Below are 25,020 nucleotides of genomic sequence, written 5' to 3'. Positions count from 1 at the left end.
GATTCAAACTCCCATTTACCAGCTCTGCAAGCGTTATGTCAAAATACGTTCGTGTACACCAAATATGGAGTTTCGCTGTACTTTCAAAAATCGTCTAAAGATAAAATGTACAAACAACCGGGGGGGAAATCATCTTCGGCACCTCCAATGTATTGAGCTGTAGACTTCCAACCTGTGCGCGGCAGTAATGAGTGATTTGCAGATAGCAGTTGAACCAGTGTCTAAGTAGATAGTTAGCTGTAAAATAACCATAGTTACTCTAACTAACTAGCGGTTGGTTCCAGTTAACTAGCATAACCTTTTGATTGCATCGTTAACGTTTTGTGCAATAAAGTTGTTAGCTACAGGTTTGGGATTTTTCATCTTAATTGGATTCACATAAAATGTGTCACCGGTTGCTAACTAACTCATTCCGGGTGACAGTCGGGAGACCGCCCTTGCTCGCTAGCCAGATACAGTACATGTTGCAAAGCCTGTGCTAGCTAGCTAGCAGCAACTTCAGTGCATGTCGTCAAAGACATTGCTATTGATGAGACACACAAAAAGCGTTTCACTATCCAATGTACTGAATAATGCACAGAAAACGTTAGTATTTATTCAATAGTATAAGTGGGACACTCACAGATAACACGCTGATGCGGAGAGGGGCCTCCAACAAGCACGCCATCTCTCTTCCCCCTATCGAGCGCCCCAATCGGAGCAGCACTTTCCGAATACCCCGCCCTCCAGAGCAGCTGCTCAGATTTAAAAAGTAAATATAGCATAATCACACAACACTTCAGAATAAGTTAGTATATGATGGGTTATGTCGAGTGTCTTTGGTCTGTTTGAGCCACAAATATAGTTTCCTTTTCTAATGAAACTAGTATTTATATTTACCAACTGGCTACATTGTAGATGATCGAATGTCAATTTGTAAATCAACTCAATCAAGTAAATTTTGCTTCTAAACGCGCAGGTTAGACATTGAAGCATGGCTGATTAAGACGCGATTGTTATAAGCATTTATGTGCATACAACAAATATTTGTATTCGTAAAGAAGTGCTGGTATTGGGAAGTATTACAGTTTGGGATAATGTATAGGTGTTTGACTATTTGTAAATTATTTTGATTGTGGAAAGTGCTACCTACGAATCCATCAGTCGATTTACTTTGGGGAATATTGGAGCATGCGCTGAGGTCTAACTACGCGGAGGTGGGAAAAACGTTCCGAGTCATACATTTTGGTTGAGATAAACAGAACAAACCAACATAATCATGGTGGCTAGTTAGCTAACTATCGTAACGTCAAAGTGCAAAAGACGAGAAACAATTGAACATGTTAGTTTGATTTGACTAGTGATTGCATTGCATGCATCTCTTAGCCAGGACAAGTCTACAACCCCGGACAGTGGACGTGTGATAGCTAGCAGTTATCTACTGGAGCTAGTAGCAATCAATTAACACAAATTATTGAGCTAATATGATAACTTGCTACATTGTATTTTCAATTATATAATCGTCTTCCTCATATAATTCAGCTCAGCACAGAAAAAGAAGGCCCTTACGGGAGTCTACAGCCGATCATCAGCCATGAAAATAGCTGTGGAAGGGTGTTGCCATGGAGAGCTGGATAAGATCTATGAGACGATTGGCTACCTGGAGCAGAAGGAGGGAGTGAAGGTAGACCTGCTGCTGTGTTGTGGAGACTTCCAGGCTGTGAGGAACGAGGGGGACATGAAGTGCATGGCTGTGCCGCAAAAGTACAGGCAGATGCAGACCTTCTACAAGTTAGTACCTTCCTATCACCTCTGCTCTCTCTCTTTCATGTAGGGCCAGGAGTTTTTCCTGAACCCCGCATGACCTGATCCTGGAAAAACTCTAGACCTTACCTTACTCTGAGAGATGACTGTTGACCCCTATGGCTTTAGATGCCATAGGAATCAACAGCCAGGTGGGTTAAATGGGTTAAGCCCAACCCTGTCAGTACTACTTATGGTTCCTTTAGTTTAAGGGACAATCTGTTGTATTTCTGATGGTTGTATCTTGGTTCGTGCAGGTACTACTCTGGAGAGAAGAAGGCTCCGGTCCTGACTATCTTCATCGGTGGGAATCACGAGGCCTCCAACCATCTCCAGGAGCTCCCGTACGGGGGCTGGGTGGCTCCCAACATCTACTACATGGGTAAGACCTTACCTTCACATTCTGGCTACGAAGCTAAAACACATATTACAAGTTCCATGGATTGCTCTCTCAATGCCACTTGTCAATCAGGAAATTTGGGAGCGTTCACTTGCCCGAAAATGTTAATCTAATAATAACAGTGTATATGGTCTTCCATCAGGTTATGCTGGTGTTGTGCGCTACAAAGGAGTAAGGATAGGTGGCTTGTCTGGAATCTTCAAAGGGCATGATTACAGGAAAGGTGAGGTCATAAAGGAGTAAGGATAGGGGGCTTGTCTGGAATCTTCAAAGGGCATGATTACAGGAAAGGTGAGATCATAAAGGAGTAAGGATAGGTGGCTTGTCTGGAATCTTCAAAGGGCATGATTACAGGAAAGGTGAGGTCATAAAGGAGTAAGGATAGGGGGCTTGTCTGGAATCTTCAAAGGGCATGATTACAGGAAAGGTGAGGTCATAAAGGAGTAAGGATAGGGGGCTTGTCTGGAATCTTCAAAGGGCATGATTACAGGAAAGGTGAGGTTATAAAGGAGGAAGGATAGGGGGCTTGTCTGGAATCTTCAGAGGGCATGATTACAGGAAAGGTGAGGTCATAAAGGAGTAAGGATAGGGGGCTTGTCTGGAATCTTCAAAGGGCATGATTACAGGAAAGATGAGGTCACAAAGGAGTAAGGATAGGTGGCTTGTCTGGAATCTTCAAAGGGCATGATTACAGGAAAGGTGAGGTCATAAAGGAGTAAGGATAGGGGGCTTGTCTGGAATCTTCAAAGGGCATGATTACAGGAAAGGTGAGGTTATAAAGGAGGAAGGATAGGGGGCTTGTCTGGAATCTTCAGAGGGCATGATTACAGGAAAGGTGAGGTCATAAAGGAGTAAGGATAGGGGGCTTGTCTGGAATCTTCAAAGGGCATGATTACAGGAAAGGTGAGGTCATAAAGGAGTAAGAATAGGGGGCTTGTCTGGAATCTTCAAAGCGCATGATTATAGGAAAGGTGAGATCATAAAGGAGTAAGGATAGGGGGCTTGTCTGGAATCTTCAAAGGGCATGATTACAGGAAAGGTGAGGTCATAAAGGAGTAAGGATAGGGGGCTTGTCTGGAATCTTCAAAGGGCATGATTACAGGAAAGGTGAGGTTATAAAGGAGTAAGGATAGGGGGCTTGTCTGGAATCTTCAAAGGGCATGATTACAGGAAAGGTGAGGTTATAAAGGAGTAAGGATAGGGGGCTTGTCTGGAATCTTCAAAGGGCATGATTACAGGAAAGGTGAGGTTATAAAGGAGTAAGGATAGGGGGCTTGTCTGGAATCTTCAAAGGGCATGATTACAGGAAAGGTGAGGTTATAAAGGAGGAAGGATAGGGGGCTTGTCTGGAATCTTCAGAGGGCATGATTACAGGAAAGGTGAGGTCATAAAGGAGTAAGGATAGGGGGCTTGTCTGGAATCTTCAAAGGGCATGATTACAGGAAAGATGAGGTCATAAAGGAGTAAGGATAGGGGGCTTGTCTGGAATCTTCAAAGGGCATGATTACAGGAAAGGTGAGGTTATAAAGGAGTAAGGATAGGTGGCTTGTCTGGAATCTTCAAAGGGCATGATTACAGGAAAGGTGAGGTCATAAAGCTCTAGTAGATGTTCTCCTGTCTCTGCAAATGTGTTGCAGCTCAACTGTCTATAAAATGTAATCAATGCTCTTTTTTTCAGGACATTATGAGTTCCCTCCATATAACCCAGAAACTCTACGCAGTGTTTACCACATCAGGAACATCGATGTCTTCAAACTCAAACAGGTGACTACCACTCACAGGGTGAATACGTCATATGTCCCCCTATTATTATCACATGTCATATTATGTCCCCCCTATTTTACCACTAGATCCAGATGCCTGTGGATGTGTTCCTGACCCATGACTGGCCTCGTGGGATCTACCATTACGGCAGCACAGGGGAGCTGCTGAGGAAGAAGAAGTTCCTGAGGCAGGAGGTGGAGTCCAACACACTGGGTAGTCCTGCAGCAGCAGAGCTCCTGGCCCACCTGCAGCCTAACTACTGGTTCTCTGCGCACCTCCACGTCAAGTTCGCTGCCCTAATGCAGCACCCGGTGAGCTGAACTGAAGACAGTTGAGAGAGAGAGAGAGAGAGAGAGACTGCCGTGCACATTCAAAGTTTGGATTCTTTCTGATTAATTTGAATTTAAGATTCTGTGATTGTCACATGATGTGTTGATTCAGCACTGACATTATTTCCGCACACCAACATCTTCTTTCTCCTGATTGTATATCTAATGTATGTGCTGTCAGATCACATAACTGATATTGTATATGCAGCACTGTATATCACTGCTCTGTTTGTCTCTTTAGGCCAAAGTTGATGCTGCCCCCCGCACTACCAAATTCCTCTCACTGGATAAGTGCCTCCCATACAGGGACTTCCTACAGGTGAGAGGGGGGGTGATTAATAGAGAGGGTGATGACATAGATGTGAAGGGATTATGTTCTGGTTTCATGGATACAGATTAAACCTACTTTTGACTGGATAATCTTTTCATATTGGTCTGTGAAACAGCTTGCGTGCGTGCGGGTCTTATTTTGGCTAGTATTTGCTACAGGCGTGTTCTCTGTAGTGCATGTCTGAGTTGATGCTGACTTGTAGGGTGTGTGTTTCAGATCGTAGAGGTAGCAGACAGGCCAGGATCGTCCCAGGGTCTGGAGTATGATCCAGAGTGGCTGGCCATCCTCAAAGCTACAGACGGCCTGCAGACTGTCAGCCCTAATTACTGGAACCCCCCGCAGAACAACGGCCTGCACACAAGGTCAGACACACACCTCTCTTTCTCTCACTGGCTCTCACATACTACACACACCTCTCTTTCTCTCACTGGCTCTCACATACTACACACACCTCTCTCTCTCTCTCTCACATACTACACACACCTCTCTTTCTCTCTCTCACATACTACACACACCTCTCTCTCTCTCACATACTACACACACCTCTCTCTCTCTCACACATACTACACACACCTCTCTCTCTCTCACATACTACACACACCTCTCTCTCTCTCACATACTACACACACCTCTCTCTCTCTCACATACTACACACACCTCTCTCTCTCTCTCACATACTACACACACCTCTCTCTCTCTCTCTCACATACTACACACACCTCTCTCTCTCTCACATACTACACACACCTCTCTCTCTCTCTCACATACTACACATACCTCTACACACACCTCTCTCTCTCACATACTACACACACTCTCTCTCTCACATACTACACACACCTCTCTCTCTCTCTCACATACTACACACACCTCTCTCTCTCTCTCACATACTACACACACCTCTCTCTCTCTCTCACATACTACACACACCTCTCTCTCTCTCTCACATACTACACACACCTCTCTCTCTCTCTCTCACATACTACACACACCTCTCTCTCTCTCTCACATACTACACACACCTCTCTCTCTCTCTCTCACATACTACACACACCTCTCTCTCTCTCTCTCACATACTACACACACCTCTCTCTCTCTCTCTCACATACTACACACCCCTCTCTCTCTCTCTCACATACTACACACACCTCTCTCTCTCTCTCTCATACTACACACCTCTCTCTCTCTCTCTCTCACATACTACACACTCTCTCTCTCTCTCTCTCTCATACTACACACACTCTCTCTCTCTCTCACATACTACACACACCTCTCTCTCTCTCTCTCACATACTACACACACCTCTCTCTCACATACTACACACACCTCTCTCTCTCTCTCACACATACTACACATACCTCTCTCTCTCTCACATACTACACATACCTCTCTCTCTACATACTACACACCTCTCTCTCTCATACTACACACACCTCTCTCTCTCACATACTACACACACCTCTCTCTCTCACATACTACACACACTCTCTCTCTCTCTCTCTCTCTCATACTACACACACCTCTCTCTCTCATACTACACACACCTCTCTCTCTCTCTCTCTCTCATACTACACACACTCTCTCTCTCTCACATACTACACATACCTCCTCTCTCTCATACTACACACACCTCTCTCTCTCACATACTACACACACTCTCTCTCTCTCACATACTACACACACCTCTCTCTCTCACATACTACACACACCTCTCTCTCTCTCTCTCTCTCTCATACTACACACACTCTCTCTCTCTCTCTCTCTCTCTCTCATACTACACACACTCTCTCTCTCTCTCATACTACACACACCTCTCTCTCTCTCTCTCTCTCTCATACTCATACTACACACACCTCTCTCTCTCATACTACACACACCTCTCTCTCTCTCTCTCTATCTCTCTCTCTCTCTCTCTCTCTCTCTCATACTACACACACCTCTCTCTCTCTCTCATACTACACACACTCTCTCTCTCTCTCTCATACACACACCTCTCTCTCTCTCTCTCTCATACTACACACACCTCTCTCTCTCTCTCTCATACTACACACTCTCTCTACTCTCTCTCTCATACTACACACACTCTCTCTCTCTCTCATACTACACACACTCTCTCTCTCTCTCTCTCATACTACACACACCTCTCTCTCTCTCTCTCTCATACTACACACACTCTCTCTCTCTCTCTCATACTACACACACCTCTCTCTCTCTCTCTCATACTACACACACCTCTCTCTCTCTCTCTCTCATACTACACACACCTCTCTCTCTCTCTCTCATACTACACACACCTCTCTCTCTCTCTCTCTCATACTACACACACCTCTCTCTCTCTCTCTCTCTCATACTACACACACCTCTCTCTCTCTCTCTCATACTACACACACTCTCTCTCTCTCTCTCTCTCATACTACACACCTCTCTCTCTCTCTCTCTCATACTACACACACCTCTCTCTCTCTCTCTCTCTCATACTACACACACTCTCTCTCTCTCTCATACTACACACACCTCTCTCTCTCTCTCATACTACACACACCTCTCTCTCTCTCTCTCTCTCTCTCTCTCATACTACACACACCTCTCTCTCTCTCTCTCTCATACTACACATCTCTCTCTCTCTCTCTCATACTACACACATCTCTCTCTCTCTCTCTCATACTACACACACCTCTCTCTCTCTACTACACACCTCTCTCTCACATACTACACACACCTCTCTCTCTCTCTCTCTCATACTACACACACCTCTCTCTCTCTCTCTCTCTCTCTCTCATACTACACACACCTCTCTCTCTCTCTCATACTACACACACTCTCTCTCTCTCTCTCTCTCACACTACACACACCTCTCTCTCTCTCTCTCATACTACACACACCTCTCTCTCTCTCTCTCTCATACTCCACACACATCTCTCTCTCTCTCTCTCATACTACACACCTCTCTCTCTCATACTACACACACCTCTCTCTCACATACTACACACACCTCTCTCTCTCTCTCTCACATACTACACACACCTCTCTTTCTCTCTCTCATACTACACACACCTCTCTCTCTCTCTCTACATACTACACACACCTCTCTCTCTCTCTCTCTCACATACTACACACACTCTCTCTCTCTCTCTCACATACTACACACACCTCTCTCTCTCTCTCTCTCACATACTACACACACCTCTCTCTCTCTCTCTCTCACATACTACACACACTCTCTCTCTCTCTCTCTCTCACATACTACACACACACTCTCTCTCTCTCTCTCTCATACTACACACACCTCTCTCTCTCTCTCTCTCATACTACACACACCTCTCTCTCTCTCTCTCTCACATACTACACACACCTCTCTCTCTCTCACATACTACACACACCTCTCTCTCTCTCTCACATACTACACACACCTCTCTCTCTCTCTCACATACTACACACACTCTCTCTCTCTCTCTCACATACTACACACACCTCTCTCTCTCTCACATACTACACACACCTCTCTCTCTCTCTCTCATACTACACACACCTCTCTCTCTCTCTCACATACTACACACACCTCTCTCTCTCTCTCACATACTACACACACCTCTCTCTCTCTCTCACATACTACACACACCTCTCTCTCTCTCTCACATACTACACACACCTCTCTCTCTCTCTCACATACTACACACACCTCTCTCTCTCTCTCACATACTACACACCTCTCTCTCTCTCACATACTACACATACCTCTCTCTCTCACATACTACACATACCTCTCTCTCTCTCTCTCATACTACACACACCTCTCTCTCTCTCATACTACACACACACCTCTCTCTCTCATACTACACACACCTCTCTCTCTCTCATACTACACACACCTCTCTCTCTCACATACTACACACACCTCTCTCTCTCATACTACACACACCTCTCTCTCTCTCACATACTACACACCTCTCTCTCTCTCTCACATACTACACACACCTCTCACTCATACTCTCTCTCTCTCTCTCATACTACACACACCTCTCTCTCTCTCATACTACACACACCTCTCTCTCTCATACTACACACACCTCTCTCTCTCTCTCTCTCATACTACACACACCTCTCTCTCTCTCTCATACTACACACACCTCTCTCTCTCTCTCTCATACTACACACACCTCTCTCTCTCTCTCTCATACTACACACACCTCTCTCTCTCTCTCATACTACACACACCTCTCTCTCTCTCTCATACATACTACACACATCTCTCTCTCTCTACTACACACACCTCTCTCTCTCATACTACACACACCTCTCTCTCTCTCTCATACTACACACACCTCTCTCTCTCTCACATACTACACATACCTCTCTCTCTCTCACATACTACACACACCTCTCTCTCTCATACTACACACACTCTCTCTCTCTCTCTCTCTCTCTCATACTACACACACTCTCTCTCTCTCTCATACTACACACACCTCTCTCTCTCATACTACACACACCTCTCTCTCTCTCTCTCTCTCTCTCTCATACTACACACCTCTCTCTCTCTCTCATACTACACACCTCTCTCTCTCTCTCATACTACACACACTCTCTCTCTCTCTCATACTACACACACCTCTCTCTCTCTCTCTCATACTACACACACCTCTCTCTCTCTCTCATACTACACACACCTCTCTCTCTCTCTCTCATACTACACACACTCTCTCTCTCTCTCTCTCATACTACACACACCTCTCTCTCTCTCTCTCATACTACACACACCTCTCTCTCTCTCTCATACTACACACACCTCTCTCTCTCTCTCATACTACACACACCTCTCTCTCTCTCTCATACTACACACACTCTCTCTCTCTCTCTCATACTACACACACCTCTCTCTCTCTCTCTCATACTACACACACTCTCTCTCTCTCTCTCATACTACACACACCTCTCTCTCTCTCTCATACTACACACACCTCTCTCTCTCTCTCATACTACACACACCTCTCTCTCTCTCTCATACTACACACTCTCTCTCTCTCTCTCTCATACTACACACACTCTCTCTCTCTCATACTACACACACCCTCTCTCTCTCTCTCATACTACACACATCTCTCTCTCTCTCTCTCATACTACACACACCTCTCTCTCTCTCTCTCTCTCTCTCTCATACTACACACCTCTCTCTCTCTCTCTCTCATACTACACACATCTCTCTCTCATCTACACACACCTCTCTCTCTCATACTACACATCTCTCTCTCTCTCTCATACTACACACACTCGCTCTCTCTCTCTCATACTACACACACCTCTCTCTCTCATACTACACACACCTCTCTCTCTCTCTCTCATACTACACACTCTCTCTCTCTCATACTACACACACCTCTCTCTCTCTCTCATACTACACACACCTCTCTCTCTCTCTCATACTACACACACCTCTCTCTCTCTCTCATACTACACACACCTCTCTCTCTCTCTCTCATACTACACTCTCTCTCTCTCTCTCTCTCATACTACACACACTCTCTCTCTCTCTCTCATACTACACACACCTCTCTCTCTCTCTCTCTCATACTACACACACTCTCTCTCTCTCTCATACTACACCACTCTCTCTCTCTCATACTACACACACCTCTCTCTCTCTCTCTCTCTCTACTACACACACATCTCTCTCTCTCATACTACACACATCTCTCTCTCTCATACTACACACACCTCTCTCTCTCTCTCTCATACTCTCTCTCTCTCTCTCATACTACACACACTCTCTCTCTCTCATACTACACACACTCTCTCTCTCTCTCTCATACTACACACACCTCTCTCTCTCTCTCATACTACACACACTCTCTCTCTCACTCATACTACACACCTCTCTCTCTCTCTCTATACTACACACCTCTCTCTCTCTCTATATACTACACACCTCTCTCTCTCTCTCTCTATACTACACACACACCTCTCTCTCTCTCTCTCTCATACTACACACCTCTCTCTCTCTCATACTACACACACTCTCTCTCTCTCTCTCATACTACACACACCTCTCTCTCTCTCTCTCATACTCACACACCTCTCTCTCATCTACACACCTCTCTCTCTCTCCTTACTACCTCTCTCTCTCTCTCTCTCATACTACACACCTCTCTCTCTCTCATACTACACACACCTCTCTCTCTCATACTACACACACCTCTCTCTCTCTCACATACTACACACCTCTCTCTCTCTCTCCTCTCTACTACATACTACACACCTCTCTCTCTCTCTCACATACTACACACACCTCTCTCTCTCTGTCATACTACACACCTCTCTCTCTCTCTCTGTCATCTACACACCTCTCTCTCTCTCTCTCATACTACACACACCTCTCTCTCTCTCTCTCTCATACTACACACCTCTCTCTCTCTCTCTCATACTACACACCTCTCTCTCTCTCTCATACTACACACACCTCTCTCTCTCTCTCATACTACACACACCTCTCTCTCTCTCTCATACTACACACACCTCTCTCTCTCTCTCTCATACTACACACACCTCTCTCTCTCTCTCATACTACACACACCTCTCTCTCTCTCATACTACACACACCTCTCTCTCTCTCTCTCATACTACACACACCTCTCTCTCTCTCTCTCATACTACACACATCTCTACACACACCTCTCTCTCTCTCTCATACTACACACACCTCTCTCTCTCTCATACTACACACACCTCTCTCTCTCTCTCTCATCTCTCTCTCTACACACACACCTCTCTCTCTCTCTCATACTACACACACTCTCTCTCTCTCTCTCATACTACACACACCTCTCTCTCTCTCTCATACTACACACACCTCTCTCTCTCTCTCATACTACACACACCTCTCTCTCTCTCTCATACTACACACACCTCTCTCTCTCTCTCATACTACACACACCTCTCTCTCTCTCTCATACTACACACACCTCTCTCTCTCTCTCATACTACACACCTCTCTCTCTCTCTCATACTACACACACCTCTCTCTCTCTCTCATACTACACACCTCTCTCTCTCTCTCATACTACACACACCTCTCTCTCTCTCTCATACTACACACCTCTCTCTCTCTCTCATACTACACACCTCTCTCTCTCTCTCATACTACACACACCTCTCTCTCTCTCTCATACTACACACACCTCTCTCTCTCTCTCATACTACACACTCTCTCTCTCTCTCTCTCATACTACACACACTCTCTCTCTCTCTCTCATACTACACACACTCTCTCTCTCTCTCTCATACTACACACACCTCTCTCTCTCTCATACTACACACACCCTCTCTCTCTCTCTACTACACACACCTCTCTCTCTCTCTCTCATACTACACACACCTCTCTCTCTCTCTCTCATACTACACACCTCTCTCTCTCTCTCATACTACACACTCTCTCATACTCTCTCTCTCTCTCTCATACTACACACACCTCTCTCTCTCTCACATACTACACACACCTCTCTCTCACATACTACACACCTCTCTCTCTCTGTCATACTACACACACACTCTCTCTCTCTCTCTCATACTACACACACCTCTCTCTCTCTCTCATACTACACACACCTCTCTCTCTCTCTCATACTACACACACCTCTCTCTCTCTCATACTACACACACCTCTCTCTCTCTCTCATACTACACACACCTCTCTCTCTCTCTCATACTACACACACCTCTCTCTCTCTCATACTACACACCTCTCTCTCTCTCTCATACTACACACACCTCTCTCTCTCTCTCATACTACACACCTCTCTCTCTCTCTCTCTCATACTACACACCTCTCTCTCTCTCTCTCTCATACTACACACACTCTCTCTCTCTCTCTCTCATACTACACACTCTCTCTCTCTCTCTCATACTACACACACCTCTCTCTCTCTCTCTCACATACTACACACACCTCTCTCTCTCTCTGTCATACTACACACACCTCTCTCTCTCTCTGTCATACTACACACACTCTCTCTCTCTCTCTCTCATACTACACACATCTCTCTCTCTCTGTCATACTACACACCTCTCTCTCTCTCTCTCTCATACTACACACACCTCTCTCTCTCTCTCATACTACACACACCTCTCTCTCTCTCATACTACACACACCTCTCTCTCTCTCATACTACACACATCTCTCTCTCTCTCTCTCATACTACACACCTCTCTCTCTCTCTCATACTACACACACTCTCTCTCTCTCTCATACTACACACCTCTCTCTCTCTCTCTCTCATACTACACACCTCTCTCTCTCTCTCTCTCATACTACACACACCTCTCTCTCTCTCTCTCTCATACTACACACTCTCTCTCTCTCATACTACACACCTCTCTCTCACATACTACACACCTCTCTCTCTCTCTCTCTCTCTCATACTACACACACCTCTCTCTCTCATACTACACACACCTCTCTCTCTCATACTACACACACCTCTCTCTCTCTCTCACATACTACACACACCTCTCTCTCTCTCTCACATACTACACACACCTCTCTCTCTCTCTCACATACTACACACACCTCTCTCTCTCTCTCATACTACACACATCTCTCTCTCTCTCATACTACACACATCTCTCTCTCTCTCTCATACTACACACCTCTCTCTCTCTCTCATACTACACACACCTCTCTCTCTCTCATACTACACACACCTCTCTCTCTCTCACATACTACACACACCTCTCTCTCTCTCACATACTACACACATCTCTCTCTCTCTCTCTCTCTCTCTCATACTACACACACCTCTCTCTCTCTCTCATACTACACACATCTCTCTCTCTCTCTCATACTACACACACTCTCTCTCTCTCTCTCTCATACTACACACACCTCTCTCTCTCTCATACTACACACACCTCTCCCTCTCTCTCTCTCTCTCATACTACACACACCTCTCTCTCTCTACACACACCTCTCTCTCTCTCTCACATACTACACACACCTCTCTCTCTCTCTCATACTACACACACCTCTCTCTCTCTCTCATACTACACACACCTCTCTCTCTCTCTCTCATACTACACACACCTCTCTCTCTCTCTGTCATACTACACACACCTCTCTCTCTCTCTGTCATACTACACAAATCTCTCTCTCTCTCATACTACACACACCTCTCTCTCTCTCTCATACTACACACACTCTCTCTCTCTCATACTACACACCTCTCTCTCTCTCTACTACACATACTACACACATCTCTCTCTCTCTCTCATACTACACATCTCTCTCTCTCTCTCTCATACTACACACACCTCTCTCTCTCTCTCTCTCTCATACTACACACACCTCTCTCTCTCTCTATATACTACACATACTACACACACCTCTCTCTCTCTCTCATACTACACACACCTCTCTCTCTCTCATACTACACACACCTCTCTCTCTCTCTCATACATACACACACCTCTCTCTCTCTCTACTCTCTCATACTACACACACCTCTCTCTCTCTCTCTCTCACATACTACACACACCTCTCTCTCTCTCTCATACATACTACACACTCTCTCTCTCATACTACACACCTCTCTCTCACATACTACACACTCTCTCTCTCATACTACACACACTCTCTCTCTCTCTCTCACATACTACACACACTCTCTCTCTCTCACATACTACACACACTCTCTCTCTCTCTCTCATACTACACACACCTCTCTCTCTCTCTCATACTACACACACCTCTCTCTCATACTACACACTCTCTCTCTCTCTCATACTACACACCTCTCTCTCTCTCTCATACTACACACACCTCTCTCTCTCTCTCATACTACACACACCTCTCTCTCTCTCTCATACTACACACACCTCTCTCTCTCTCTCATACTACACACCTCTCTCTCTCTCTCTCATACTACACACACCTCTCTCTCTCTCTCATACTACACACACTCTCTCTCTCTCTCATACTACACACACCTCTCTCTCTCTCTCATACTACACACACCTCTCTCTCTCTCATACTACACACCTCTCTCTCTCTCTCTCATACTACACACACCTCTCTCTCTCTCTCACATACTACACACACCTCTCTCTCTCTCTCATACTACACACACCTCTCTCTCTCTCTCATACTACACACACCTCTCTCTCTCTCTCATACTACACACACCTCTCTCTCTCATACTACACACTCTCTCTCTCTCTCTCATACTACACACACCTCTCTCTCTCATCTCATACTACACCTCTCTCTCTCTCTCATACTACACACACTCTCTCTCTCTCTCTCATACTACACACTCTCTCTCTCTCTCTCTCATACTACACACACCTCTCTCTCTCTCTCTCATACTACCTCTCTCTCTCATACTACACACCTCTCTCTCTCTCTCTCTCTCATACTACACACACCTCTCTCTCTCTCTCTCTCTCTCATACTACACACATCTCTCTCTCTCTCTCTCTCATACTACACACACTCTCTCTCTCTCTCATACTACACACACCTCTCTCTCTCTCTCTCATACTACACACACCTCTCTCTCTCTCTCTCTCTCTCATACTACACACACCTCTCTCTCTCTCTCTCTCATACTACACACACCTCTCTCTCTCTCTCTCTCATACTACACACACCTCTCTCTCTCTCTCTCTCATACTACACACACCTCTCTCTCTCTCTCTCATACTACACACCTCTCTCTCTCTCTCTCATACTACACACCTCTCTCTCTCTCTCTCATATACTACACACCTCTCTCTCTCTCTCTCATACTACACACATCTCTCTCTCATACTTCTCACATACTACACACATCTCTCTCTCTCTCATACTACACACACCTCTCTCTCTCATACTACACACCTCTCTCTCTCTCTCTCATACTACACACACCTCTCTCTCTCTCTCATACTACACACACCTCTCTCTCTCTCTCTTATACTACTACACACACCTCTCTCTCTCTCTCTCATACTACACACACTCTCTCTCTCTCATACATACTACACACCTCTCTCTCTCTCTCTCTCATACTACACACACTCTCTCTCTCTCTCTCATACTACACACTCTCTCTCTCTCTCATACTACACACACCTCTCTCTCTCTCTCATACTACACACACCTCTCTCTCTCTCTCATACTACACACATCTACACTCTCTCTCTCTCATACTACACACCTCTCTCTCTCTCTCATACTACACACACTCTCTCTCTCTCACATACTACACACACTCTCTCTCTCTCTCACATACTACACACACACATCTCTCTCTCTCTCTCTCTCTCTCATACTACACACTCTCTCTCTCTCTCTCTCTCATACTACACACTCTCTCTCTCTCTCTCTCTCATACTACACACACCTCTCTCTCTCTCTCATACTACACACTCTCTCTCTCTCTCTCATACTACACACCTCTCTCTCTCTCTCACATACTACACACACTCTCTCTCTCTCTCACATACTACACACACCTCTCTCTCTCTCTCTCTCTCATCTCTACTACACACCTCTCTCTCTCTCTCACATACTACACACACCTCTCTCTCTCTCATACTACACACACCTCTCTCTCTCTCACATACTACACACACCTCTCTCTCTCTCTCATACTACACACACTCTCTCTCTCATACTACACACATCTCTCTCTCTCTCTCTCATACTACACCTCTCTCTCTCTCTCATACTACACACACCTCTCTCTCTCTCACATACTACACATCTCTCTCTCTCTCTCATACTACACATCTCTCTCTCTCTCTCTCTCATACTACACACACCTCTCTCTCTCTCTCTCTCTCATACTACACACACTCTCTCTCTCTCTCTCTCTCATACTACACACACCTCTCTCTCTCTCTCTCTCTCTCTACACACACACTCTCTCTCTCTCTCATACTACACACACCTCTCTCTCTCTCTCTCTCTCATACTACACACACCTCTCTCTCTCTCTACTACACACCTCTCTCTCTCTCTATACTACACTCTCTCTCTCTCTCATACTACACACACCTCTCTCTCTCTCTCACATACTACACACACTCTCTCTCTCTCTCTCATACTACACACATCTCTCTCTCTCTCTCTCTCATACTACACACACCTCTCTCTCTCTCTCATACTACACACACCTCTCTCTCTCTCTCACATACTACACACACACCTCTCTCTCTCTCTCATACTACACACACTCTCTCTCTCTCTCTCATACTACACACACTCTCTCTCTCTCTCTCTCTCATACTACACACACCTCTCTCTCTCATACTACACACACCTCTCTCTCTCTCTCATACTACACACCTCTCTCTCTCTCTCATACTACACACACCTCTCTCTCTCTCTCATACTACACACACCTCTCTCTCTCTCTCATACTACACACCTCTCTCTCTCTCATACTACACACACCTCTCTCTCTCTCTCATACTACTACACCTCTCTCTCTCTCTCATACTACACACCTCTCTCTCTCTCTCATACTACACACACTCTCTCTCTCTCTCATACTACACACACTCTCTCTCTCTCTCATACTACACACACCTCTCTCTCTCTCTCATACTACACACACCTCTCTCTCTCTCTCATACTACACACACTCTCTCTCTCTCTCTCATACTACACACACCTCTCTCTCTCTCTCATACTACACTCTCTCTCTCTCATACTACACACACTCTCTCTCTCTCTCTCTATACTACACCTCTCTCTCTCTCTCATACTACACACACCTCTCTCTCTCTCTCTCATACTACACACATCTCTCTCTCTCTCTCTCTCATACTACACACATCTCTCTCTCTCTCATACTCTCTCTCATACTACACACATCTCTCTCTCTCTCTCTCATACTACACACACCTCTCTCTCTCTCTCTCATACTACACACACTCTCTCTCTCTCATACTACACACACTCTCTCTCTCTCTCATACTACACACACTCTCTCTCTCTCTGTCATACTACACACCTCTCTCTCTCTCTCATACTACACACCTCTCTCTCTCTCTCACATACTACACACACCTCTCTCTCTCTCTCATACTACACACATCTCTCTCTCTCTCTCTCTCATACTACACACACTCTCTCTCTCTCTCTCTCATACTACACACACTCTCTCTCTCTCTCTCATACTACACACACCTCTCTCTCTCTCTCTCATACTACACACTCTCTCTCTCTCTCATACTACACACACCTCTCTCTCTCTCTCTCATACTACACACTCTCTCTCTCTCTCTCTCTCATACTACACATCTCTCTCTCTCTCTCATACTACACACACTCTCTCTCTCTCATACTACACACACTCTCTCTCTCTCATACTACACACACTCTCTCTCTCTCTCATACTACACACACCTCTCTCTCTCTCTCATACTACACACACTTCTCTCTCTCTCTCTCATACTACACACTCTCTCTCTCTCTCTCTCTCTCTCTCTCATACTACACACCTCTCTCTCTCTCTCTCTCTCATACTACACACACCTCTCTCTCTCTCTCTCATACTACACACACCTCTCTCTCATATACTACACACACTCTCTCTCTCTCTCTCATACTACACACCTCTCTCTCTCTCTCTACTACACACCTCTCTCTCTCTCTCTCATACTACACCTCTCTCTCTCTCTCTCATACTACACACACCTCTCTCTCTCTCTCTCTCATACTACACACACTCTCTCTCTCTCATACTACACACACCTCTCTCTCTCTCTCATACTACACACACCTCTCTCTCTCTCTCATACTACACACACCTCTCTCTCTCTCTCATACTACACACACCTCTCTCTCTCTCATACTACACACACCTCTCTCTCTCTCTCATACTACACACACTCTCTCTCTCTCTCACATACTACACACCTCTCTCTCTCTCTCACACTACACTCTCTCTCTCTCTCTCTCATACTACACACACCTCTCTCTCTCTCTCATACTACACACACCTCTCTCTCTCTCTCACATACTACACACACCTCTCTCTCTCTCTCATACTACACACACCTCTCTCTCTCTCTCATACTACACACACCTCTCTCTCTCTCATACTACACACACTCTCTCTCTCATACTACACACACCTCTCTCTCTCTCACATACTACACACACCTCTCTCTCTCTCACATACTACACACACTCTCTCTCTCTCACATACTACACACACTCTCTCTCTCTCACTACTACACACACCTCTCTCTCATACTACACACATCTCTCTCTCTCTCTCATACTACACACACTCTCTCTCTCTCTCACATACACACACCTCTCTCTCTCTCTCATACTACACACACTCTCTCTCTCTCTCATACTACACACACTCTCTCTCTCTCTCATACTACACACCTCTCTCTCTCTCTCTCATACTACACACTCTCTCTCTCTCATACTACACACATCTCTCTCTCTCTCTCTCTCTCATACTACACACACCTCTCTCTCTCTCTCTCATACTACACACACCTCTCTCTCTCTCTACTCATACTACACACTCTCTCTCTCTCTCTCATACATACTACACACACCTCTCTCTCTCTCTCATACTACACACACCTCTCTCTCTCTCTCATACTACACACCTCTCTCTCTCTCTCACACTACACACACCTCTCTCTCTCTCTCACACTACACACACCTCTCTCTCTCTCTCATACTACACACACCTCTCTCTCTCTCATACTACACACACCTCTCTCTCTCTCTCACATACTACACACACTCTCTCTCTCTCTCATACTACACACACCTCTCTCTCTCTCTCTCTCATACTACACACACCTCTCTCTCTCTCTCTCATACTACACACACTCTCTCTCTCTCATACTACACACACCTCTCTCTCTCATACTACACACACCTCTCTCTCTCATACTACACACTCTCTCTCTCTCATACTACACACACCCTCTCTCTCTCATCATACTACACATCTCTCTCTCTCTCTCATACTACACACCTCTCTCTCTCTCTCATACTACACACACTCTCTCTCTCTCTCATACTACACACACCTCTCTCTCTCTCTCTCTCATACTACACACATCTCTCTCTCTCTCTCTCTCTCTACATACTACACATCTCTCTCTCTCTCTCTCTCTCTCTCATACTACACACACTCTCTCATATACTACTCTCTCTCTCTCTCTACTACACACACACTCTCTCTCTCTCTCTCTCTCATACTACACACACCTCTCTCTCTCTCTCTCATACTACACACATACTACACACACCTCTCTCTCTCTCTCTCATACTACACACACCTCTCTCTCTCTCTCTCTCATACTACACACACTCTCTCTCTCTCTCTCTCATACTACACACTCTCTCTCTCTCTCATACTACACACACCTCTCTCTCTCTCACATACTACACACACTCTCTCTCTCTCTCTCATACTACACACACTCTCTCTCTCTCTCTCATACTACACACACTCTCTCTCTCTCTCATACTACACACACCTCTCTCTCTCTCTCATACTACACACACCTCTCTCTCTCTCTCATACTACACACACTCTCTCTCTCTCTCTCATACTACACACACCTCTCTCTCTCTCTCATACTACACACACCTCTCTCTCTCTCATACTACACACACTCTCTCTCTCTCTCATACTACACACACCTCTCTCTCTCTCTCATACTACACACACCTCTCTCTCTCTCTCATACTACACACACCTCTCTCTCTCATACTACACACACCTCTCTCTCTCATACTACACACACCTCTCTCTCTCTCATACATACTACACACCTCTCTCTCTCTCTCTCATACATACTACACACCTCTCTCTCTCTCTCATACTACACACACCTCTCTCTCTCTCATACTACACACACCTCTCTCTCTCTCACATACTACACACCTCTCTCTCTCTCTCATACTACACACACCTCTCTCTCTCTCTCATACTACACACACTCTCTCTCTCTCTCATACTACACACACCTCTCTCTCTCTCACATACTACACACACCTCTCTCTCTCTACATACTACACTCTCTCTCTCTCTCTCATACTACACACACCTCTCTCTCTCTCTCATACTACACACACTCTCTCTCTCTCTCTCATACTACACACACTCTCTCTCTCTCTCATACTACACACACCTCTCTCTCTCATACTACACACACCTCTCTCTCTCTCACATACTACACACACCTCTCTCTCTCTCTCTCTCTCATACTACACACACCTCTCTCTCTCATACTACACACACCTCTCTCTCTCTCTCTCATACTACACACACCTCTCTCTCTCTCTCTCATACTACACACTCTCTCTCTCTCTCTCATACTACACACACTCTCTCTCTCTCTCTCTCATACTACACACACCTCTCTCTCTCTCTCTCTCTCATACTACACACTCTCTCTCTCTCATACTACACACACCTCTCTCTCTCTCTCATACTACACACACCTCTCTCTCTCTCTCATACTACACACACTCTCTCTCTCTCTCTCATACTACACACACCTCTCTCTCTCTCTCATACTACACACACCTCTCTCTCTCTCTCTCATACTACACACTCTCTCTCTCTCTCTCTCTCATACTACACACCTCTCTCTCTCTCTCTCATACTACACACACCTCTCTCTCTCTCTCATACTACACACACCTCTCTCTCATACTACACACCTCTCTCTCATACTACACACACTCTCTCTCTCATACTACACACACCTCTCTCTCTCTCTCATACTACACACACCTCTCTCTCATACTACACACTCTCTCTCTCATACTACACACACCTCTCTCTCTCTCTCATACTACACACACACTCTCTCTCTCTCTCATACTACACACACCTCTCTCTCTCTCTCATACTACACACCTCTCTCTCTCTCTCATACTACACACACCTCTCTCTCTCTCATACTACACACCTCTCTCTCTCTCTCATACTACACACACTCTCTCTCTCTCATACTACACACACCTCTCTCTCTCTCATACTACACACACCTCTCTCTCTCTCATACTACACACCTCTCTCTCTCTCACATACTACACACATCTCTCTCTCTCTCATACTACACACACCTCTCTCTCTCTCTCTCTCTCTCTCATACTACACACACCTCTCTCTCTCTCTCATACTACACACACCTCTCTCTCTCTCTCATACTACACACCCCTCTCTCTCTCTCACATACTACACACACCCCTCTCTCTCTCTCTCTCATACTACACACACCCCTCTCTCTCTCTCTCTCATACTACACACACCTCTCTCTCTCTCTCATACTACACACACCTCTCTCTCTCTTACTTACTCATTCACTTAATCTCTTTTTTTGTCGCCATCTCACACTCTCACATACATACACCCCCACACACACATTAAACCCTGCTATCTCGCATGCATACACCCCCACACACCCCCACATTAAACCCTGTTATCTCGCATACACACACCCCCACATTAAACCCTGCTATCTCGCATGCATACACCCCACATTAAACCCTGCTATCTCGCATGCATACACCCCCACATTAAACCCTGCTATCTCGCATGCATACACCCCCACATTAAACCCTGCTATCTCGCATGCATACACCCCCACATTAAACCCTGCTATCTCGCATGCATACACCCCCACATTAAACCCTGCTATCTCGCATGCATACACCCCCACATTAAACCCTGCTATCTCGCATGCATACACCCCCACATTAAACCCTGCTATCTCGCATGCATACACCCCCACATTAAACCCTGCTGTCTCGCATGCATACACCCCCACATTAAACCCTGCTGTCTCGCATGCATACACCCCCACATTAAACCCTGCTATCTCGCATGCATGCATACACCCCCACATTAAACCCTGCTATCTCGCATGCATGCATACACCCCCACATTAAACCCTGCTATCTCGCATGCATGCATACACCCCCACATTAAACCCTGCTATCTCGCATGCATGCATACACCCCCACATTAAACCCTGCTATCTCGCATGCATGCATACACCCCCACATTAAACCCTGCTATCTCGCATGCATGCATACACCCCCACATTAAACCCTGCTATCTCGCATGCATGCATACACCCCCACATTAAACCCTGCTATCTCGCATGCATGCATACACCCCACATTAAACCCTGCTATCTCGCATGCATGCATACACCCCCACATTAAACCCTGCTATCTCGCATGCATGCATACACCCCCACATTAAACCCTGCTATCTCGCATGCATGCATACACCCCCACATTAAACCCTGCTATCTCGCATGCATGCATACACCCCCACATTAAACCCTGCTATCTCGCATGCATGCATGCATACACCCCCACATTAAACCCTGCTATCTCGCATGCATGCATGCATACACCCCCACATTAAACCCTGCTATCTCGCATGCATGCATACACCCCCACATCAAACCCTGCTATCTCGCATGCATGCATGCATACACCCCCCACATTAAACCCTGCTATCTCATGCATGCATGCATACACCCCCACATTAAACCCTGCTATCTCGCATGCATGCATGCATACACCCCCACATTAAACCCTGCTATCTCGCATGCATGCATGCATACACCCCCACATTAAACCCTGCTATCTCGCATGCATGCATGCATACACCCCACATTAAACCCTGCTATCTCGCATGCATGCATGCATACACCCCCACATTAAACCCTGCTATCTCGCATGCATGCATGCATACACCCCCACATTAAACCCTGCTATCTCGCATGCATGCATGCATACACCCCCACATTAAACCCTGCTATCTCGCATGCATGCATGCATACACCCCCACATTAAACCCTGCTATCTCGCATGCATGCATGCATACACCCCCACATTAAACCCTGCTATCTCGCATGCATGCATGCATACACCCCCACATTAAACCCTGCTATCTCGCATGCATGCATGCATACACCCCCACATTAAACCCTGCTATCTCGCATGCATGCATGCATACACCCCCACATTAAACCCTGCTATCTCGCATGCATGCATGCATACACCCCCACATTAAACCCTGCTATCTCGCATACATACACACACACACATTAAACCCTGCTATCTCGCATACATACACACACACACACATTAAACCCTGCTATCTCGCATACATACACACACACACACACATTAAACCCTGCTATCTCACATACATACACACACATACACACACACATTAAACCCTGCTATCTCGCATACATACACACACACACACACATTAAACCCTGCTATCTCGCATACATACACACACACACACATTAAACCCTGCTATCTCGCATACATACACCCCCACACACATTAAACCCTGCTATCTCGCATACATACACCCCCACACACACACACGTGTAATGTGCTGCTCATGATCTGTGTCTACCTACTTCTGTATGTTGTCCAGGTGGGACTTCAGTGCTTCTGAGGCAGCCATGATGGAGGCTGTGGGTGACCTGGGGGGTGAACTGTCCATCCCTGACAACTTCTGCCTGACCGTGCCAGCTTACGACCCTGCCCGGCCACAGCCCCATGCCCACCCCAGCTACAGCACCAACCCGCAGACCACCGAGCTCTGTGCCACCCTGGGTCTCAGAGACATCTATGCCCAGGTAGGGCAGGGAGGGTATGGGGGCCAGATAGGCACCCCAGAGCTGGAGGATGATGAAGTCCAGAGTGGAGATGAACCCAGTGAGTACCCTAGTGACACCTCAGGCCTGTCCAGCTCCTACAACCCTGATGAGATCACCATAGAGGATGAGTGGGAGGAGGAGGAGGGAGGAGAGAAAGAGGGAAGGGGGAAGAGCCCTGATGCAGTGGTCCCAGAGGGGGAAGCGGGGGAGGCAGGGGGGAGACGGGACTCGGGGCCTCCCTCTAGAGAGCTGCCCCCCAGCCGCGTGGTTCTGACCATGCCTGAGCCCAAATCAGACCCTGCTCCTCCCTCACGCCTGTCCCTCAACCTACCTCCTCCCTCTCACTCCTCACCTCCGAAAAAGGAGGATGAGGAGGAGCCCCATGTCCGGATCCCTAAGCGCACCAGTGGGGAGACGGGGGACCCTATCAGTACAGGCAGCACCCCTAGGATCAAACGCAGGAACCAGGTCATCTACACTGCAGTGGACGATGACGAGAGTGAGGACTAGGGCTGGAACTTGACCCAGGTTTCAGGGGGAAGTCAGTGGGAACTGTTGTCAAATAGAAGATTCTTATTATCTCCTTTTTATATTGCCATTGTCCTTCAATGCAAACCAACAGAGTTTTTTTTTAGTATAGGGAGAGTGGAGAATCCCTGATGGAAATGTATTTTTTTAAGTCTGTTCAGTTCCTTTTTTTTAAATTATGAAATAAAGAAAATGGTGATTTTAAGAAAAAAAAA

The 25,020-nt window shown here is 46.1% G+C and overlaps 2 protein-coding genes across 7 annotated transcripts in view; one reads left to right on the top strand and one right to left on the bottom strand.

Moving 5' to 3' along the window:
* The window catches only part of LOC118386367 (armadillo repeat-containing protein 8-like), a 27,763-nt gene extending 27,007 nt beyond the window's left edge, over positions 1 to 756 (bottom strand). For all 3 annotated transcript variants that reach the window (XM_052522872.1, XM_052522874.1, XM_052522873.1), the window contains exon 1: positions 623 to 756. In XM_052522872.1, coding sequence (XP_052378832.1) covers positions 623 to 667 — 45 coding nt within the window. In that variant the 5' untranslated portion in view covers positions 668 to 756. The remainder of the gene's footprint in view (positions 1 to 622) is intronic.
* dbr1 (debranching RNA lariats 1) lies at positions 619 to 25,020 on the top strand. Of its 4 annotated transcripts, none has more exons than XM_035774067.2 (9): positions 622 to 751; positions 1,522 to 1,770; positions 2,040 to 2,164; positions 2,325 to 2,405; positions 3,861 to 3,946; positions 4,033 to 4,257; positions 4,517 to 4,594; positions 4,823 to 4,968; positions 24,052 to 25,020. In XM_035774067.2, the coding sequence occupies exons 1-9, from the start codon at positions 636 to 638 to the stop codon at positions 24,785 to 24,787; spliced, it is 1,842 nt and encodes a 613-aa protein (XP_035629960.1). In that variant the 5' UTR covers positions 622 to 635; the 3' UTR covers positions 24,788 to 25,020. The 4 variants fall into 4 exon arrangements, with proteins under 4 accessions (XP_035629961.1, XP_035629960.1, XP_035629962.1 ...); XM_035774069.2 differs by lacking the exon at positions 622 to 751 and adding an exon at positions 970 to 1,196; XM_035774070.1 differs by lacking the exon at positions 622 to 751 and adding an exon at positions 1,180 to 1,321.

This window comes from Oncorhynchus keta, chromosome 7 (genome assembly GCF_023373465.1).
Source record: "Oncorhynchus keta strain PuntledgeMale-10-30-2019 chromosome 7, Oket_V2, whole genome shotgun sequence".
In the NCBI taxonomy this organism is placed as follows: domain Eukaryota; kingdom Metazoa; phylum Chordata; class Actinopteri; order Salmoniformes; family Salmonidae; genus Oncorhynchus; species Oncorhynchus keta.
Note: the sequence above shows the minus strand (reverse complement) of the source record. Positions and strands in the feature narration are given on the sequence as shown.